The sequence below is a fragment of the Eretmochelys imbricata genome, chromosome 3, assembly GCF_965152235.1.
Source record: "Eretmochelys imbricata isolate rEreImb1 chromosome 3, rEreImb1.hap1, whole genome shotgun sequence".
Lineage (NCBI taxonomy): Eukaryota > Metazoa > Chordata > Testudines > Cheloniidae > Eretmochelys > Eretmochelys imbricata.
In genome coordinates this window covers 89,253,517-89,270,385 of record NC_135574.1, presented here as the reverse complement: position 1 = coordinate 89,270,385, position 16,869 = coordinate 89,253,517, and the positions used below count along the sequence as shown (strand labels likewise).

The 16,869-nt window shown below is 40.7% G+C and overlaps 1 protein-coding gene across 5 annotated transcripts in view; it reads right to left on the bottom strand.

Moving 5' to 3' along the window:
• The window catches only part of NT5DC1 (5'-nucleotidase domain containing 1), a 244,985-nt gene that overhangs the window by 83,528 nt on the left and 144,588 nt on the right, over positions 1–16,869 (bottom strand). For all 5 annotated transcript variants that reach the window (XR_013345618.1, XM_077812970.1, XM_077812971.1 and 2 more), the window contains exon 7: positions 3,995–4,169. Coding sequence is in view for 4 of the 5 variants with exons in the window: in XM_077812970.1 (XP_077669096.1) it covers positions 3,995–4,169 (175 nt within the window). In the remaining variant the exon portion in view is untranslated. The remainder of the gene's footprint in view (positions 1–3,994; positions 4,170–16,869) is intronic.

Below are 16,869 nucleotides of genomic sequence, written 5' to 3'. Positions count from 1 at the left end.
ACCCCGCGCGGTAGTGTAGACAAGCCCTAAGGTGAGGTTGCGCTCAAGATCACGCTAACTGTGTATTAAGGCTCTCATATGATACATACTACACACAGTTCTGGATACTTGAAAACTAGAAAAGTATTGATAAACCGAAGGGGAAGTCAGAGAAAATCAAGAGAAATAAGCGTTGGGGAGGATCAATTTACGAGAACAGAAGCCAAGAACAGATATGCTTCATATCATAACTAAGGGGGTGACATGGTAACCATTTATAAATACTTTGTTTCTACAGTGCAAGCAACAACAAGGGAACTGAAAAGCCAAAGAGTATAACCAGGAGTTATGCAGTGAACTAGTGCGAGGGAACATTTCAGATGAACACGAGGAAAAAATTCTTAACAGTAGCATCGAGTAGATTGTGGAACAGGCAGACTCTCAAGGGAAGTGGTGAAAGCCACATTCCCTGACTCATTTAAAATAGGATTGTGCTGAACACTGAAGGCCACAATCCTACATAGGCATGGAAATGGACAAGCTGACCTAGTAAGGTTCTTCTATTTCTAATCTCCACCTTTTCAAGAGAGCTGTGCTTAACAAGGGAAATCATCCCTATTGACAAAGTAAGATATGTCTATACTGCACGCATCTTTCAATGGGGTGTGTACAGTACATACATGCATAGCCTCTGCTAGCATGGGTATAAATAGAATTTTAGCTGGTGAGGCATTGTTCAGGCGAATAAAGACATGCCTGACGGGTGAGGGTAAGCACCCAAGTACATACATTTCACAGCTCTCTACTCGGCCAAGCCATGGCTCTCCATCTCCCCTGCTACTTTTAGCAGCACAGCATCCTGCTGCTGCAGCATTTCCCATCCCCAGGAAAAGACTCCAGCAGCAGAGAAAGGCTCCGGCAGCTCCCAACTGTCGTAGCCTTACCCTGCTGCAGGGAAAGATTCCAGCAATGGGGAGCTACCGAAGCTTTTCCTGGCTGTCTCCCCCCGCCAGAGCCTTTCACTGACACATACAGCTATCAGAGTGGTAGCCATGTTAGTCTGTATCAGCAAAAACAATAAGGAGTCCTTGTGGCACCTTAGAGACTAACAAATTTATTTGAGCATAAGCTTTCTTGAACTACAGCTCACTTCATTGGATGATGAAGTGAGCTGTAGTTCAAGAAAGCTTATGCTCAAATAAATTTGTTAGTCTCTAAGGTGCCACAAGGACTCCTTTTCTTTTTGCTGATACAGACAAACATGGCTGCTACTCTGAAACCCAGTTTTGGAATGTTATGATTCCTGATGTTAGATTTGTGTCCATTTATTCTTTTGCACAGAGACTGTCTGGTTTGGCCAATGTACATGGCAGAGCGGCATTGCTGGCACATGATGGCATATATCACACGAGTAGATGTGCAGGTGAATGAGCCCCTGATGGTGTGGCTGATGTGGTTAGGTCCTATGATGGTGTGCCTTGAATAGATATGTGGACAGAGTTGGCACCGGGGTTTGTTGCAGGATTTGGTTCTTGGGTTGGTGTTTTTGTTGTGTGGTGTGTAGTTGCTGGTGAGTATTTGCTTCAGGTTGTGGGGCTGTCTGTAAGCGAGGACTGGCCTGTCTCCCAAGGTTTGTGAGAGTGAGGGATCGTCCTTCAGGATAGATTGTAGATCCATGATGATGCTCTGGAGAGGTTTTAGTTGGGGGCTGTAGGTGACGGCTAGTGGCCTATCATTACAAAACCTAAACCTATGCCACAAGAACATATAGCTATATATGAGAGTGTGGATGTAGCAGGCTTTTCACTCTGCCATGTAGCCATAGTCTTTAAGATCTCTTGCACACCAGCAGAGAACTATTAGAGCATTACATACCCAACTAAAGGGAGGCACAGGTATCAATGCATGGATGGGAGTGCTTGCAATGATATAAATGTCTACAGAAAGTCCATGGCAGTAGAGAATCAGTCCCTGGGTGTACTACTCATTTCAGTATAACTTTTTTTTTGGTTTTGAGGGGTGGTAGGAGGAAACAGATTCCACCTTAGTGGCAGCAGGTGCAAGTCTCACCAAAGATAGTAGAGTTGTAGCTGCTGCTGCCAGGATTCTGTCTGGATCTGGGAGCACTGGGAATGGTATGGCATGAGTTGTGCTCTTGTTGGGATGCAGCTGTGTCTTACACTTTGATATCAGTTGTGCTTTTCCTGCTGCATCATCCCTTTTCTACCCAATTTCTATACGTAATACACTCACTAGGCATTCACCCACTGACAGCCAGAATAGTTACAATATGCTGCCACCTAAAACTGTTTTATGAATGAAGTTACCCTCAGTGTGTAACCTACACCGTTATTAACGTCATGGATTTGTCCCAAAGATTTCAGTGGGAGTTAAGCCCACAAACTTTGGGTTGCATTTGGTTTAGCCAGCCAAATTCTCAATATTATGAGCTTGAAAAATCTGTGGATACAAATAGGTGCCGTCATTGGCAGCTGTAGATCTCAGATGAATTGCAGTGAACCATCTGTCTGTGAAATTATCTATTCTGCCCACGTACTGTAAATATATGTTTTCTGTGCACAATTATCTTTTTGGCAACCATGCATTAAGAGCAATGATAAGTTATTTATAGGCTCTTCTCTGAGGGTTATTGTATAGTATCTGAGCAGCTCACATACATTCATCAGCACAACAACCCTCTAAGGTAAGACATAGTGTTACAACTTTACACCTGGGGAACGGAGGCACAAAGATTGAAGGAATTATTACGGTAACTCAGGAAGTCTGTGGTAGAGCTGTGATCTAGATTGGACAGTGGATTGAGAGTTGGGAGACCTGGGTTGTATTCTAAGGAAAAGAGTAAAGCAATCTGGTCCTCTGGATATATCATGATATGGGGTCCCCTGTGGCCTCATCCCCATGCTGTGGCCCTGCACGCCACATGGAATGATGATGACAAAGGGTCCTATAAACTCCCAGAGAGGCAGGAGAATGGCAAGAGGTCCCCATCTTAACTTCAAAAGTGGCAACAAGGGAACTTCTCTCCTCAGGCGCAACAGGGGCCCCTCCCCGAGAGAGAGAGAGAGATGGCAGCAGGGGGTGGCCTTACTACATACCTCAGCAACTGGTAAATACTTGCTTGGGAGGGTGAGCCGGCCAGGGCCGGCCACTACAATCTAGTTCTCTTGCCATATACAGAATCCTCTGCTAGGGTGATGTTGGTGGGGCCTACAAGAGCAGTGGGCTTTAGAATTAACAACCTACTGAGATGCATGGGGTCACTCACACTTCTCAGAACTATATTTCTAAGTTGTCTGCAGATTCAAACAGACATCACTGCACCTGTTAATCCTTGGTCACATTTTCAACCTTTTCTTCACAACTGCAAAGGCTAGAAACTTACTTTTTATTTAAAAAATGGAAGTCTAGATTCTGATACAATCGCAAGATATCAGCAGACAGGGGGCTCTTGGCGTAGCCCTGTAGGCCTATGCACTCATCTGGCTCCACTTGTCTGTGTCAATGACCTACTGTGTGACCTTGGGCAAGTTGCTTCACATCTCTCTGCATCTCAGTTTCTTCTCCCTTCTCTTTGTCTATCTTGTCTATTTAGATTGTAAGAGCTTCAGGGCAGAAATTGCCTCTCACCATATGTTTGTACAGTGCCTACCATAACAGGGCCCCTATCTAGATTTGGGCATCTAAGGTCATTCATAATACAATTAAGAAAGAAATAAAGACCAGTGCCTTAGCCACAAGGCTATCTTTCTGCTCCTTACAAGGCCCATCTTTTGAAAAACTGGTTAGTCAATGTGAAATACTACTTATACAAATGTATAGTTTTAAGGACAGCCCATAACTACTGGTCTCCCAGTTCTGAGATAATGTGAAACAGTAACTAGAAACAGACCCAAACCTCGAGCTTTACTGCTCAGGGCCATCTCCAAATCTAACCACGGTTACTGCTCTCTGGGAGGTCTAATCGGAAATGAACTGAGATCAGCAGTACACTTACCCAAGGATGTGTTCACACAGGAGTCTGCAGTAGTCACTGTGAGAGCTGGTAATCAATAGCAGGACCTTCCCAGCATTTTTCAGTTGCCTCAGCCACTTTTTTACAGACTCAGGGCAACTTTGTAAATATTTGGCTGGATCATTTTTCACTTCTGGGAAATATGCCCCACCGTTTTCTGAAAAATAAAAACGTTAATTATTTTCTACCACCCAATCATATTTGCAAACTATGCTATAAACACAGCAATTTTTCCTTTCCTCCATAGACAAAAGTAAATAAATAAAAAGATAAAAAAATAAAATGTAAAAGACTGATATAAAAAAAGCAGAGAAATCTTAAAAGTTGCACAGGGCTATAATTCTTGATTTACATAAAAAAGGAAAAGAAAACAATGTGACATATAATAGCAGAAAATTGTATGTAATTATCTCTCTCCAGTATTACATACATTTCACAGCTATTGCCCCAATTATTTTTTTGTTTTCTCACAATATTTTAAATCATCAATTATTGTCCTGAAAAGCACTGTAGGGTTTTGTGTATGATATATCACTTTATTGATTTTCAGTTTTTGGATATTCAATTTGAGATTACTTAAATAGGCCTGGTCTCCAGAAAGTGCTGAGCACCTGCCTCCTGACGATCAGAGATCTCTAAGATATCTCAAAAAATGGAGGCACCCAAAATTAGTAGTTACTTTTGAAACTTTTGGTCAGCATCAACTGATCTGTAGCAGCATTCCTATATCAATGCCATTATTTCTCAGATCAGTTTTTTTAATGCATGTCACCATTTTATCTGATAAAGGTTGATGTAATAATAATTAGGGCTGTCAAATGATTAAAACAATTAATTGTGATTAGTCACAGTTTTAATCACACTGTTAAACAATAACAGAATGCCACTTGTTTAAATATTTTGGATGTTTCTCTACATTTCCAATATATAAATTTCAATTACAACATGGAATACAAAGCATACAGTGCTCACATTATATTACTATTTTTGATTACAAATATTTGCAACGTAAAAAAGAAAACTCACTCCCACCCCCGCTGTATTTTTCAATTCACTGCGAACAAGTACTGTAGTGCAATCTCTTATTGTGAAAGTGCAACTTACAAATGTAGAATTTTTTTTTATACATAACTGCACTCAAAAACAAAACAATGTAAAACTTTAGAGCCTACAGGACCATGGAGTCCTACTTCTTGTTCACCAAACCACTAAGACAAACAAGTTTGTTTACATTTACGGGAGATACTGCTGCCCAATTTTCATTTACGTCTCCTGAAAGTGAGAACAGGCATTCGCATGGCACTTTTATAGCCAGCGTTGCAGGGTATTTACGTGCCAGATATGCTAAACATTTGTATGCCCTTTCATGCTTTGACCACCATTCCAGAGGACATGCTTCCATGCTGGTGATGCTTGTTTAAAAAAATAATGCATTAATTAAATTTGTGACTGAACTCCTTTGGGGAGAATTGTATACTACTATTTCTTTTATCTTTTCTACATTGCAAAATATTTGTAATAAAAAATAATATTAAGTGACCACTGTATTTCAAAGAATTCCTATTGAGGTTACAGGGACAAACCATCCCGATGTGTCGAAAGAATAGTAAATATGGCAGGCGACCAGCTTGGCTTAACAGTGAAATCCTTGCGGATCTTAAACATAAAAAAGAAGCTTACAAGATGTGGAAGATTGGACAAATGACCAGGGAAGAGTAAAAAAATGTTGCTCGGGCATGTAGGAATGAAATCAGGAGGGCCAAATCGCACCCGGAGCTGCAGTTAGCAAGAGATGTTAAGAGTAACAAGAAGGGTTTCTTCAGGTATGTTGGCAACAAGAAGAAAGCCAAGGAAAGTGTGGGCCCCTTACTGAATGAGGGAGGCAACCTAGTGACAGAGGATGTGGAAAAAGCTAATGTACTCAATGCTTTTTTTGCCTCTGTCTTCACGAACAAGGTCAGCTCCCAGACTGCTGCGCTGGACAACACAGAATGGGGAGTAGGTGGCCAGCTCTCTGTGGAGAAAGAAGTGGTTAGGGACTATTTAGAAAAGCTGGACGTGCACAAGTCCATGGGGCCAGATGCGTTGCATCCGAGAGTGCTAAAGGAGTAGGCGGCTGTGATTGCCGAGCCATTGGCTATTATCTCTGAAAACTCATGGCGATCGGGGGAAGTCCTGGACGAGTGGAAAAAGGCTAATGTAGTGCCCATCTTTAAAAAAGGGAAGAAGGAGGATCCTGGGAACTACAGGCCAGTCAGCCTCACCTCAGTCCCTGGAAAAATCATGGAGCAGGTCCTCAAGGAATCAATCCTGAAGCACTTACATGAGAGGAAAGTGATCAGGAACAGTCAGCATGGATACACCAAGGGAAGGTCATGCCTGACTAATCTAATCACCTTCTATGATGAGATTACTGGTGCTGTGGATGAAGGGAAAGCAGTGGATGTATTGTTTCTTGACTTTAGCAAAGCTTTTGACACGGTCTCCCACAGTATTCTTGCCAGCAAGTTAAAGAAGTATGGGCTGGATGAATGCACTATAAGGTGGGTAGAAAGTTGGCTAGATTGTTGGGCTCAACGGATAGTGATCAATGACTCCATGTCTAGATGGCAGCCAGTATCAAGTGGAGTGCCCCAAGGGTCGGTCCTGGGGCCGGTTTTGTTCAACATCTTCATAAATGATCTGGAGGATGGTGTGGATTGCACTCTCAGCAAATTTGCAGATGATACTAAACTAGGAGGAGTGGTAGATATGGTGGCAGGTAGGGATAGGATACAGAGGGACCTAGACAAATTGGAGGATTGGGCCAAAGAAATCTGATGAGGTTCAACAAGGATAAGTGCAGGGTCCTGCACTTAGGACGGAAGAATCCAATGCACCGCTACAGACTAGGGACCGAATGGCTAGGCAGCAGTTCTGCGGAAAAGGACCTAGGGGTGACAGTGGACGAGAAGCTGGATACGAGTCAACAGTGTGCCCTTGTTGCCAAGAAGGCCAATGGCATTTTGGGATGTATAGTTAGGGGCATAGCCAGCAGATCGAGGGACGTGATCGTTCCCCTCTATTCAACATTGGTGAGGCCACATCTGAAGTACTGTGTCCAGTTTTGGGCCCCACACTACAAGAAGGATGTGGAAAAATTGGAGAGAGTCCAGCGAAGGGCAACAAAAATGATTAGGGGTCTGGAACACATGACTTATGAGGAGAGGCTGAGGGAACTGGGATTGTTTAGTCTGCAGAAGAGAAGAATGAGGGGGGATTTGATAGCTGCTTTCAACTACCTGAGAGGTGGTTCCAAAGAGGATGGTTCTAGATTATTCTCAGTGGTAGAAGATGACAGGACAAGGAGTAATGGTCTCAAGCTGCAGTGGAGGAGATTTAGGTTGGATATTAGGAAAAGCTTTTTCACTAGGAGGGTGGTGAAACACTGGAATGCATTACCTAGGGAGGTGGTAGAATCTCCTCCCTTAGAAGTTTTTAAGGTCAGGCTTGACAAAGCCCTGGCTGGGGTGATTTAATTGGGGATTGGTCCTGCTTTGAGCAGGGGGTTGGACTAGATGACCTCCTGAGGTCCCTTCCAACCCTGATATTCTATGATTCTATGACTGTGCACTTTATATTCTGTATTGTAACTGAAATCAATATATTTGAAAATGTAGATAAACATCCAAAAATACTTATAATAATTTTCAGTAGGTATTCTATTATTACCAGTGCGATTAAAACAGTGATTAATAGTAATTCATTTTTTTAATAGTTTCAATTTGTTTTGAGTTAATTGCTGGAGTTAACTGTGATTTACAGCCCTAATAATATTTAATAATAATAATAAAATAATTCCATTGTGCTCTCATGTAGCACATTTTCAGTTCAGAAAATCTCAAAGATTTTTACAAAGAAAGGCCAGTATCATTATCCTCATTTTACAAATGGGGAAACTGAGGCACTGGGAGATGATGTGACATGACCAAGGTCACCCAGCAGGCCAATGGCAAAATTAAGAACAGAACCCAGGTCCCCTAAGTCCAGTCTAGTGAGAGCTACTCAGCTGATGTACTGCACACTGATTGGAGGCGTAAAACAAACAAATCCAACCTCTGCTCTCAGTAGAGCCATTAATGCCCATTTTGTGGGTGTAACAGAAACAGAATTTGGCCTTTACAGGTAAACATATTCTTCTGAACATATGCCTCAAAGCATACTGGACTCTGAAGAATAACACTAATCAGTTATTAAGAATTAGTCCATTCATTAATGTGACTGACTGACAAAGACTTCTCTTGGTTTATGTCAATTTACCATTATCATTAATCTGTTTTATTCTTTACTACAGTTTCCTAAAACAATATATTGTCTATATGCTCATGCACTGCAGACACAAGTTATTACCAAAAAACCCGAAAGCTAGTTTTCTAAGAGAGAAATGTTTACGAAAAGAGGCATGAATGAGACAAAGTTTAACACACAATTTGTATGTCTCATGGAGTCATCATCAATACAAGAATATTTTTTGTCCATCATTTTGTTCTATATGGAACTATCTGTAGTCAACGTCACTGAATGATGTAATAAATCCCAGACACTATTTAGACTTGCATGTGAGTAATGCTGTTTTTTCATTTAAAAAAAAAGATTTAAACCACTTGAACTTGAGTTTTTAACGAGAGAGGAAATATGTATAACTAAAACAGTAGTCTCAAACAAAGATAAAATATTAAATATAACACTTTCATAACTGCTGTGTACTCAAACCTTCTACAGACTTTTTTTTCCTTTTTAAAGCAACAGATCTGGATTAGGTTTAGCTAGCACAGCAACTAGAGAAGAGACAGAATGACTTAATTTAGTTTCAAGTTATAAGTAGGTTACCACTCTGATTCTCCATGGAATCTGGGTCAGAAAGCACAGTGGGCTTTGCCATGGGTATACGAGTACATTCCAGCAGTCTGTATTATGTATTGTTTTAAGAACCATCCAAGATCATGATTTTTTGATGAAACAAAGATTTACCAAGGAATGTTTCTTTTCTTTAGTGTGGATGCTGTTGGGGACAAGAAACTTGAGGTTTCTATTGCAGAAGATGAAGTAATTTTTTTGGACTTTCATTAGTAATATGTACTGTATGCTGTGCTCTATATGACAGCTCAGCCGCTCCCAACCCATTTCATTTTTATTTAGAAAGCATCATTAGGCAAGAACTGATGGGGACCCAAGAGAAACGCTTGTATGACATTCCGCTCCCTACTGGCTCAGTCTATTGAGAAAGAGGCAGGTCAGGTTTTCTATATGAACAGTAGTTTATTACCTTCTCACCCTAAGGTAAATAGGCCTGTTTTATCACATGTTGTTGGCACATATTTTCTTTGGCTCTTACCAAATCCTTTTTTGTCTTTTGAGGACAATTCTGTGATGTGTAGTTAATCTGTGGATTTGCTATTAGGCTGCTAGTATGAAAAAGAAGTTCCTTGCTTCTATGTCAGAAATATATGGTGATGAAAAAGAGAGACTGTTAAACATGACACTCTTTTTCACAGTACACTAATAAGTAGTTACTGCATGATAAATCCTTTGTAGACTACTCTATGTAGTCTGATGGCTATCTCTGAAATTAAAAGTTTAATCAACACTCAGTTCAGCTGCTATCCAAGAACTTCTTAATGCTAACTGACAAAGAGGTAGAGAGGGGTATCTCCTCATTAAAAATGGATACACTTGGACTGAGGTTGAGATGGAAATAGGAGACAGACTTGTTGAAAGTCTCTGGGTAAGGATAAAAGGGGTAAAAAACAAGGGAGATGTCATGGTAGGGGTCTACTACAGACCACCTAACCAGGAAGAAGAGGTGGTTAAGGCTTTTATAAAAACAACTAACAAAATCATCCAAAGCAAGGGCTTGGTGGTGATGGGGGACTTCAGTGACTCAGATATCTGTTGGGAAGATAACACAGCAGGGCACAGATTATCCAATAAGTTCTTGGAACGTATTGGAGACCATTTTTTATTTCAGAAAGTGGAGAAAGCTACTAGGGGAGAGGCTGTTCTAGATTTGATTTTGACAAATAGGGAGGAACTGGTTGAGAATTTGAAAGTGGAAAGCAGCTTGCGTGAAAGTGATCATGAAATGATAGAGTTCATGATTCTAAGGAATGGTAGGAGGGAGAACAGCAAAATAAAGACAATGGATTTCTAGAAGGTAGACTTTAGCAAACTCAGGGACTGAGTGGGTCAGATCCCTTGGGAAGCAAGTCAAAGGGGAAAAACAACTGAAGACAGTTGGCAGTTTTTCAAAGAGACATTATTAAGGGCACAAGAGCAAACTATTCCAGTGCGTGGGAAAGACAAGAAGTATGGCAGGAAACTACCCTGGCTTACCCAGGAGATCTTCAATGATCTAAAAATTAAAAAAAGAGTTCTACAAAAAGTGGAAAATAGGTAAAATTACAAAGGATGAATATAAACAAATAACACAAGTATGTAGGGACAAAATTAGAAAGGCCAAGGCACAAAACAAGATCAAACTAGCTAGAGACATAAAGGGTAACAAGAAAAAATTCTACAAATACATTAGAAGCAAGAGGAAGACTAAGGACAGGGTAGGAGGAAAAATAACAGAAAATGTGGAAATGGCATAGGTGCTTAATGACTTCTTTGTTTTGGTTTTCACCAAGAAGGTTGATGGTGACTGGACATCTAACATAGTGAATATCAGTGAAAATGAGGTAGGATCAGAGGCTAAAATAGGAAAAGAACAAGTTAAAAATTACTTAGACAAGTTAGATGTCTTCAAGTCACCAGGGCCTGATGAAATGCATCCCAGAATACTCAAAGAGCTGACTGAGGAGATATCTGAGCCATTAGTGATTATCTTTGGAAAGTCATGGAAGACAGGAGAAGACTGGAAAAGGGCAAATCTCTAAAAAGTGAAATAAGGACAACCCGGGGAATTACAGACCAGTCAGCTTAACTTCTGTACCTGGAAAGATAATGGAGCAAAAAATTAAGTAATCAATTTGCAATCATCTAGAGGATAATAAGGTGATAAGTAACAGCCAGCCTGGATTTGTCAAGAACAAATTGTGTCAAGCCAACCTGATAGTTTTCTTTGACAGGGTAACAAGCCTTGTGGATAGGGGGAAGTGATAGACGTGGTATATCTTGATTTTAGTAAAGCTTTTGATAGTGTCTCACATGACTTTCTCATAAACAAACTAGAGAAATGCAACATAGATAGAGCTACTATAAGGTGGGTGCAAAACTGGTTGGAAAACTATTCCCAGAGAGTAGTTGTGAGTGGTTCACAGTCATGCTGGAAGGGCATAACGAGTGGGGTCCCGCAGGGATCAGTTCTGGGTCTGCGTCTGTTCAATATCTTCATCAGTGATTTAGATAATGGTATAGAGAGTACACTTATAAAGTTTGCAGACAATACCAAGCTGGGAGGGGTTGCAAGTGCTTTGGAGAATAGGATTAAAATTCAAAATGATCTGGACAAACTGTAGAAATGGTCTGAAGTAAACAGGATGAAATTCAATAAGGACAAATGCAAAGTATTCCATTTAGGAAGGAACAATCAGTTGCACACATACAAAATGGGAAATGACTGCCTAGGAAGGAGTCTTGCAGAAAGAGATCTGGTGGTCATAGTGGACCATAAGTGAAATATGAGCCAACAGTGTAACACTGTTGCAAAAAAAATCGAACATCATTCTGGAATGTATTAGCAGGAGTGTTGTAAGAAAGACGTGAGAAGTAATTCTTCTGCTCTAATTAGGCCTCAACTGGAGAATTGTGTCCAGTTCTGGGCGCCACATTTCAGAAAAGATGTGGACAAATTGGAGAGAGTCCAGAGAAGAGCAAAAAGATGATTAAAGGTCTAGAAAACATGACCTATGAGGGAAGGCTGAAAAAAATGGGTTTGTTTAGTCTGGAAAAGAAGACTGAGAGGGGACACGATAACAGTTTTCAAGCACATAAAAGGTTGTTACAAGGAGGAGAGAGAGAAAAAGATTTTCTTAACCTCTGAGGATAGGACAAGAAGCAATGGGCTTAAATTGCAGTAAGGGATGTTTAGGTTGGACATTAGGAAAAACTTCCTAACTGTCAGAGTGATTAAGCACTGGAATAAATTATCTAGGGAGGTTGTGGAATCTCCATCATCGGAGATTTTTAAGAGCAGGTTAGACAAACACTTGTCAGGAATGGTCTAGATAATACTTAGCCCTGCCATGAGTGCAGGGGACTGGACTAGATGACCTCTCGAGGTCCCTTCCAGTCCTATGATTCCAATAGGTACATTGTGATTCACCAAAGAATGTTATGTGTGGTCTGAAATGAAAGCCAGTCTCTCAATAGTTATTAACATCACTGTGAAATGTATATACAGGTACAATGTAAAAAGTTATGTTTGTGTGTGTGTGTAACATAACTCCTTACATAGTACCTGTATATACACACACACACACAGAGTACCTGTGTGTAATATACACACACACTGAAAATATGTTCTTAAGAGTCTGTATCAAGTTATCAGCAGAGGTGAAAACCAGGTTTTCTGTTAGACAGGAAATGTTTATTCACCTCTCTCTCTGTTGGGATATAAATTAAGCACTGTAAGCAAACACAATGGATCCCCATTTACACACAAAGTCAGGTGTTAATAAAGAGATGTGAAATCAGCAAGAAGGGAGCACACAGGGGGGAAAAACACATACATTTTAGCATCTTCTAAGGAAGCAAAGCTCAAAAACAAAAAAAGGTACTACTTCAAAATGGGTGACCCGTGGCTGCCAGCAGCTCTGCAGATGGTGGCTCTCACCTGTATGGTTTCTAAAATACAAAACAATCTATTTATTTTCTATTATATCCCTCCTAAAACTTCCAGTCCAACATATGTCAATGTCAGAGGGGAACGGGGGTGGGAACAACAACCATAAAAGATGTGTCCCAACTTTTCACCCCATATGTCTATTTATAGCTTTAACATGTCTGTAAATATGCCCAAACCCCCACTGATAATCCTTGGCTCTTTAACAGAACAAAAACTTTCACAAAAAATGATAAAAACATTTTTTTTAATATAACACAAAATGGAATCAAGTAAGAAGTATCAATCAATCAAGTCTGCAGCTCTTCATCTTTTGATGGTTGGAGAAAGCATAACCCAACAAAGACATCAGAGTTTTGTGAAAGCCTCTGTTAAATGTGTGTTTCCATGAAACAAAGGCAGATTTTCAATTTCCACTCCGGTCTCTAAACAAGTTTATCTAACTTCCTGAAATACAGCCTATGCTAACAAACAGGCAGTCAGTCTCTCAATAATTTTTCCCAACAACCTTTTTTAAAAGAACAAGAAGACAGAACTGTAACTAAATAAAAGGGCTGTTGTTTAGTACAATAGAATATTAATACTTTGTCAGGATATTCGAAAGTACTTAGACATTTCTTATTTGTATTGTTTCACATTGCGTTTCCAAAGTTATACAAAGCACTCCTTCTACACATTCAAATCTTTCCTTCAGGTCTAGGTTCTTTTGGGGTTTTTTTGCCTAACTTTTCACTGACAATTAAGGCAAATTCCATGATTTCCAAAGACCTCCGTGACTTCAGCCAGCCCCGGCTGGGAGCTGCAGGGTCCCGTCGGCAGGTGGACCTCCCGCAGCTCCCAGCCACTCCGGGCGGCAGGGGGGACCCCCGCAGCTCCCTGCTGCCTTCGGTGGCAAGGATGATCCCTGCAGCTCCCACCGCCGCGGGCAGCAGGGGGACCCCCAACGCTTGTGGCTTCTGTGGGCAGCAGGGGGGACCCCTGGACCACCCAGATGCCATGGGTGGCAATGGCCAGATCCCCACAGCTCTCTGCCTCAATGGGCAACAGGAGGGGCCCACGGAGCTCCCAGCCTCCATGGCAGCAAGGGGAACCTCCGGAGTTTGGAGCCACTAGCAGAAGGGGACCCTGGAGCTCCCAGACCACTCACAGCTGCCCAGGCTCCTTGTTTTAGCATGGATATTTTTAGTAAAAGTCAGGGACAGGTCATAGGCTTCCATGGATTTTTCATTATTGCCCGTGATCTGTCCATGACTTTTACTAAAAATATCCATGACAAAATCTTCATGCCTCATCTTTTAATTGCTTGTGCTACGGCTCCTTAATGCAGAGACCTTTCTAAAGGGTATATATTTTTATGAAGCACCATGCATTCCTATATTACTATATAATTAATAATGAGTGTTCCTGAAACCTTTATATATGCAAACCTCCCATTACAGTCAAAAGGAGATGTGTATGCACCATGACTGTAGCTTTGTCAATTCTTCCCAAACACAGTAATACAAACATCGTCTTAAGTCTATTCTCCATCTCCAACAAGCATGACACCAAGTACCCAGTTTATTCTGCAGGTACCCAGTTCAATGAGCTAATACTGTACAGTACTTCTGTTGGGAAGGAGGGAGGAAAAACTGTCATTTCCCTCAGAGTTCCGGGTTATGCCACTTCCCTCTCAGGGTCTAATCAAAAGCCCACAGAAATGAATGGGAAAAAACTGGTAGTGATTTCAATGGGCTTTGGATCAGGCCAGCTGAGCCACAATACTTGTCTCCCAGCTATATCTGGATCTTCAGTGCACGTGTCCATGTTTTTAAGGAGATTTATTTTTGGCAGGATGTCTGTCAGTCCAATATGTTATAATGCTGTTAATGAATCAATATGTTATAATGCTGTTAATGCTTCTTAAAGGTTAGCTACTTGATTGAATTATAAGGAATGTACCAACCATTTGTATGGTTTGACTGAGAGGAAATGTATTCTAGAACTCAACCAAATACCACAAGCTATGAACTGCCAGTTTACAGCTTGTATCAGGTGGCTTTTGAGACAGTAATCATTTCTTGCAATTAAAAGTAGTATTTAGGAATGTGATTTAAACCCCTTTTCAATTCATAAAACATATAATTTAGCTATCAACATATCTTCCCTGAGGGCTCTTTTTTAAACTCTAAAGCAACTAAGATCTCATACAATTTATCTAATTTTTACTTACAAAGAGGTTTGCAGATGCTATTTGTATATTTGAGAAAAAAGATAGAGTTTAAATAAAAGTCTTCATATAATAATGAATAATAACAATACCCACCTGAAAATCTCAAAGAACTTTTGTATTCAGATTGAAAAAGAAAGAGGCCTCTTTGCTAATCACCTAAAGGTCACCCTATCCCTCTGTGGCAGATCGGTCTCTCTTGTATGAACAGCTAGAATGAACTTGGAGCAGAAACAGATGACATATTTCTGCCCTAAGAGTTTACAATCTAATTTGAGATCTGATACCACAAATGAAAGGAAGCGAGGGAGAAAGGAGATAGAAAAGGGAAGAGGCAAGGATCATCATAATAAGATCAGGAGTACTTGTGGCACCTTAGAGACTAACAAATTTATTTGAGCATAAGTTGCATCCAATGAAGTGAGCTGTAGTTCAAGAAAGCTTATGCTCAAATAAATTTGTTAGTCTCTAAGGTGCCACAAGTACTCCCTTTCTTTTTGTGGATACAGACTAACACGGCTGCGACTCTGAAACCTATAATAAGATCAGTTTATTATGTGCAAGTCTTACTGGTATTTCTCATTTTCTTATTTTAAGCTAGAATGGGCATTCCAGAAAGAACAGAAGAAGGCAAGTGGGAAGGAAGGAAATATCAGCATAATGACGGATGAGGGAGAAAGGGGAAGCAGAGGAAAGTGTGGTTATATGTTGGAAGCCTGGGTTAGGACAGATATCACTAACGGGAGAGAAGGGGATTGATAATGATGACAGACTAGGAGAAAAGGTTGTGAAAGTAGAAGGATGGGAAGCTTGGAACAGGTAGAAGTAATGTTGGCAGAATAGAGGATTCACAGATTATTAGGCCAGAAGGGACCACTGGGATAATCTAGTCTGACCTCATGTATAAAACAGGTCATAAAGCTTCCCTGAATTAATTCCTGTTTGAAATAGAGCATATCATAAAAACAACCAGTACCATCCAATCTTGATTTAAAAAATATCTAGGTTTGGATAATCCACCATAACCCTTGGTAAATTGTTCCAATTACCCTCACTGTGAAATTACTTGTTAATTACCCTCACTGTGAAAAAATGTGCACTTTATTTTGAGTCGGAATTTGACTAGTTTCAACTTCCAGTCATTGGACCACGTCATACCTTTGTCTGCTAGACTGAAGAGCCCTCTATTATCAAATTTCTGTACCCAGTGTAGGTACTTCTAGACAGATCAAGTCACCTATTTAGTTTAACAAAAAAAAAAGATTAAGTGATTCAGCTCCTTGAGTCTATCACTATAAGTCTATCACAGCAAGTTAAAAAAGTATGGATTGGATGAATAGACTATAAGGTGGATAGAAAGCTGGCTAGATTGTCAGGCTCAATGGGTAGTGATCAACAGCTCGATGTCTAGTTGGCAGCCGGTATCAAACAGAGTGCCCTAGGGGTTGGTCCTGGGGCTGGTTTTGTTCAACACCGTTATCAGTTATCTGGATGATGGGATTAATTCCACCCTCAGCAAGTTTGCAGATGACACTAAGCTTGGAGGAGAGATAGATAAGCTGGAGGATAGGGTCCAGAGTGACTTAGACAAATTGGAGGATTGGGCCAAAAGAAGTCCGATGAGGTTCAACAAGGATAAGTGCAGAGTCCTGCACTTAGGAAGGAAGAATCTCATGCACTGCTTCAGGCTGGGGACCGACTGGCTAAGCAGCAGTTCCACAGAAAAGGACTTGGGGATTACAGTGGAAGAGAAGCTGGATATGAGTCAACAGCATGCCTTTATTTCCAAGAAGGCTAATGGCATATTGGGCTGCATTAGTAGGA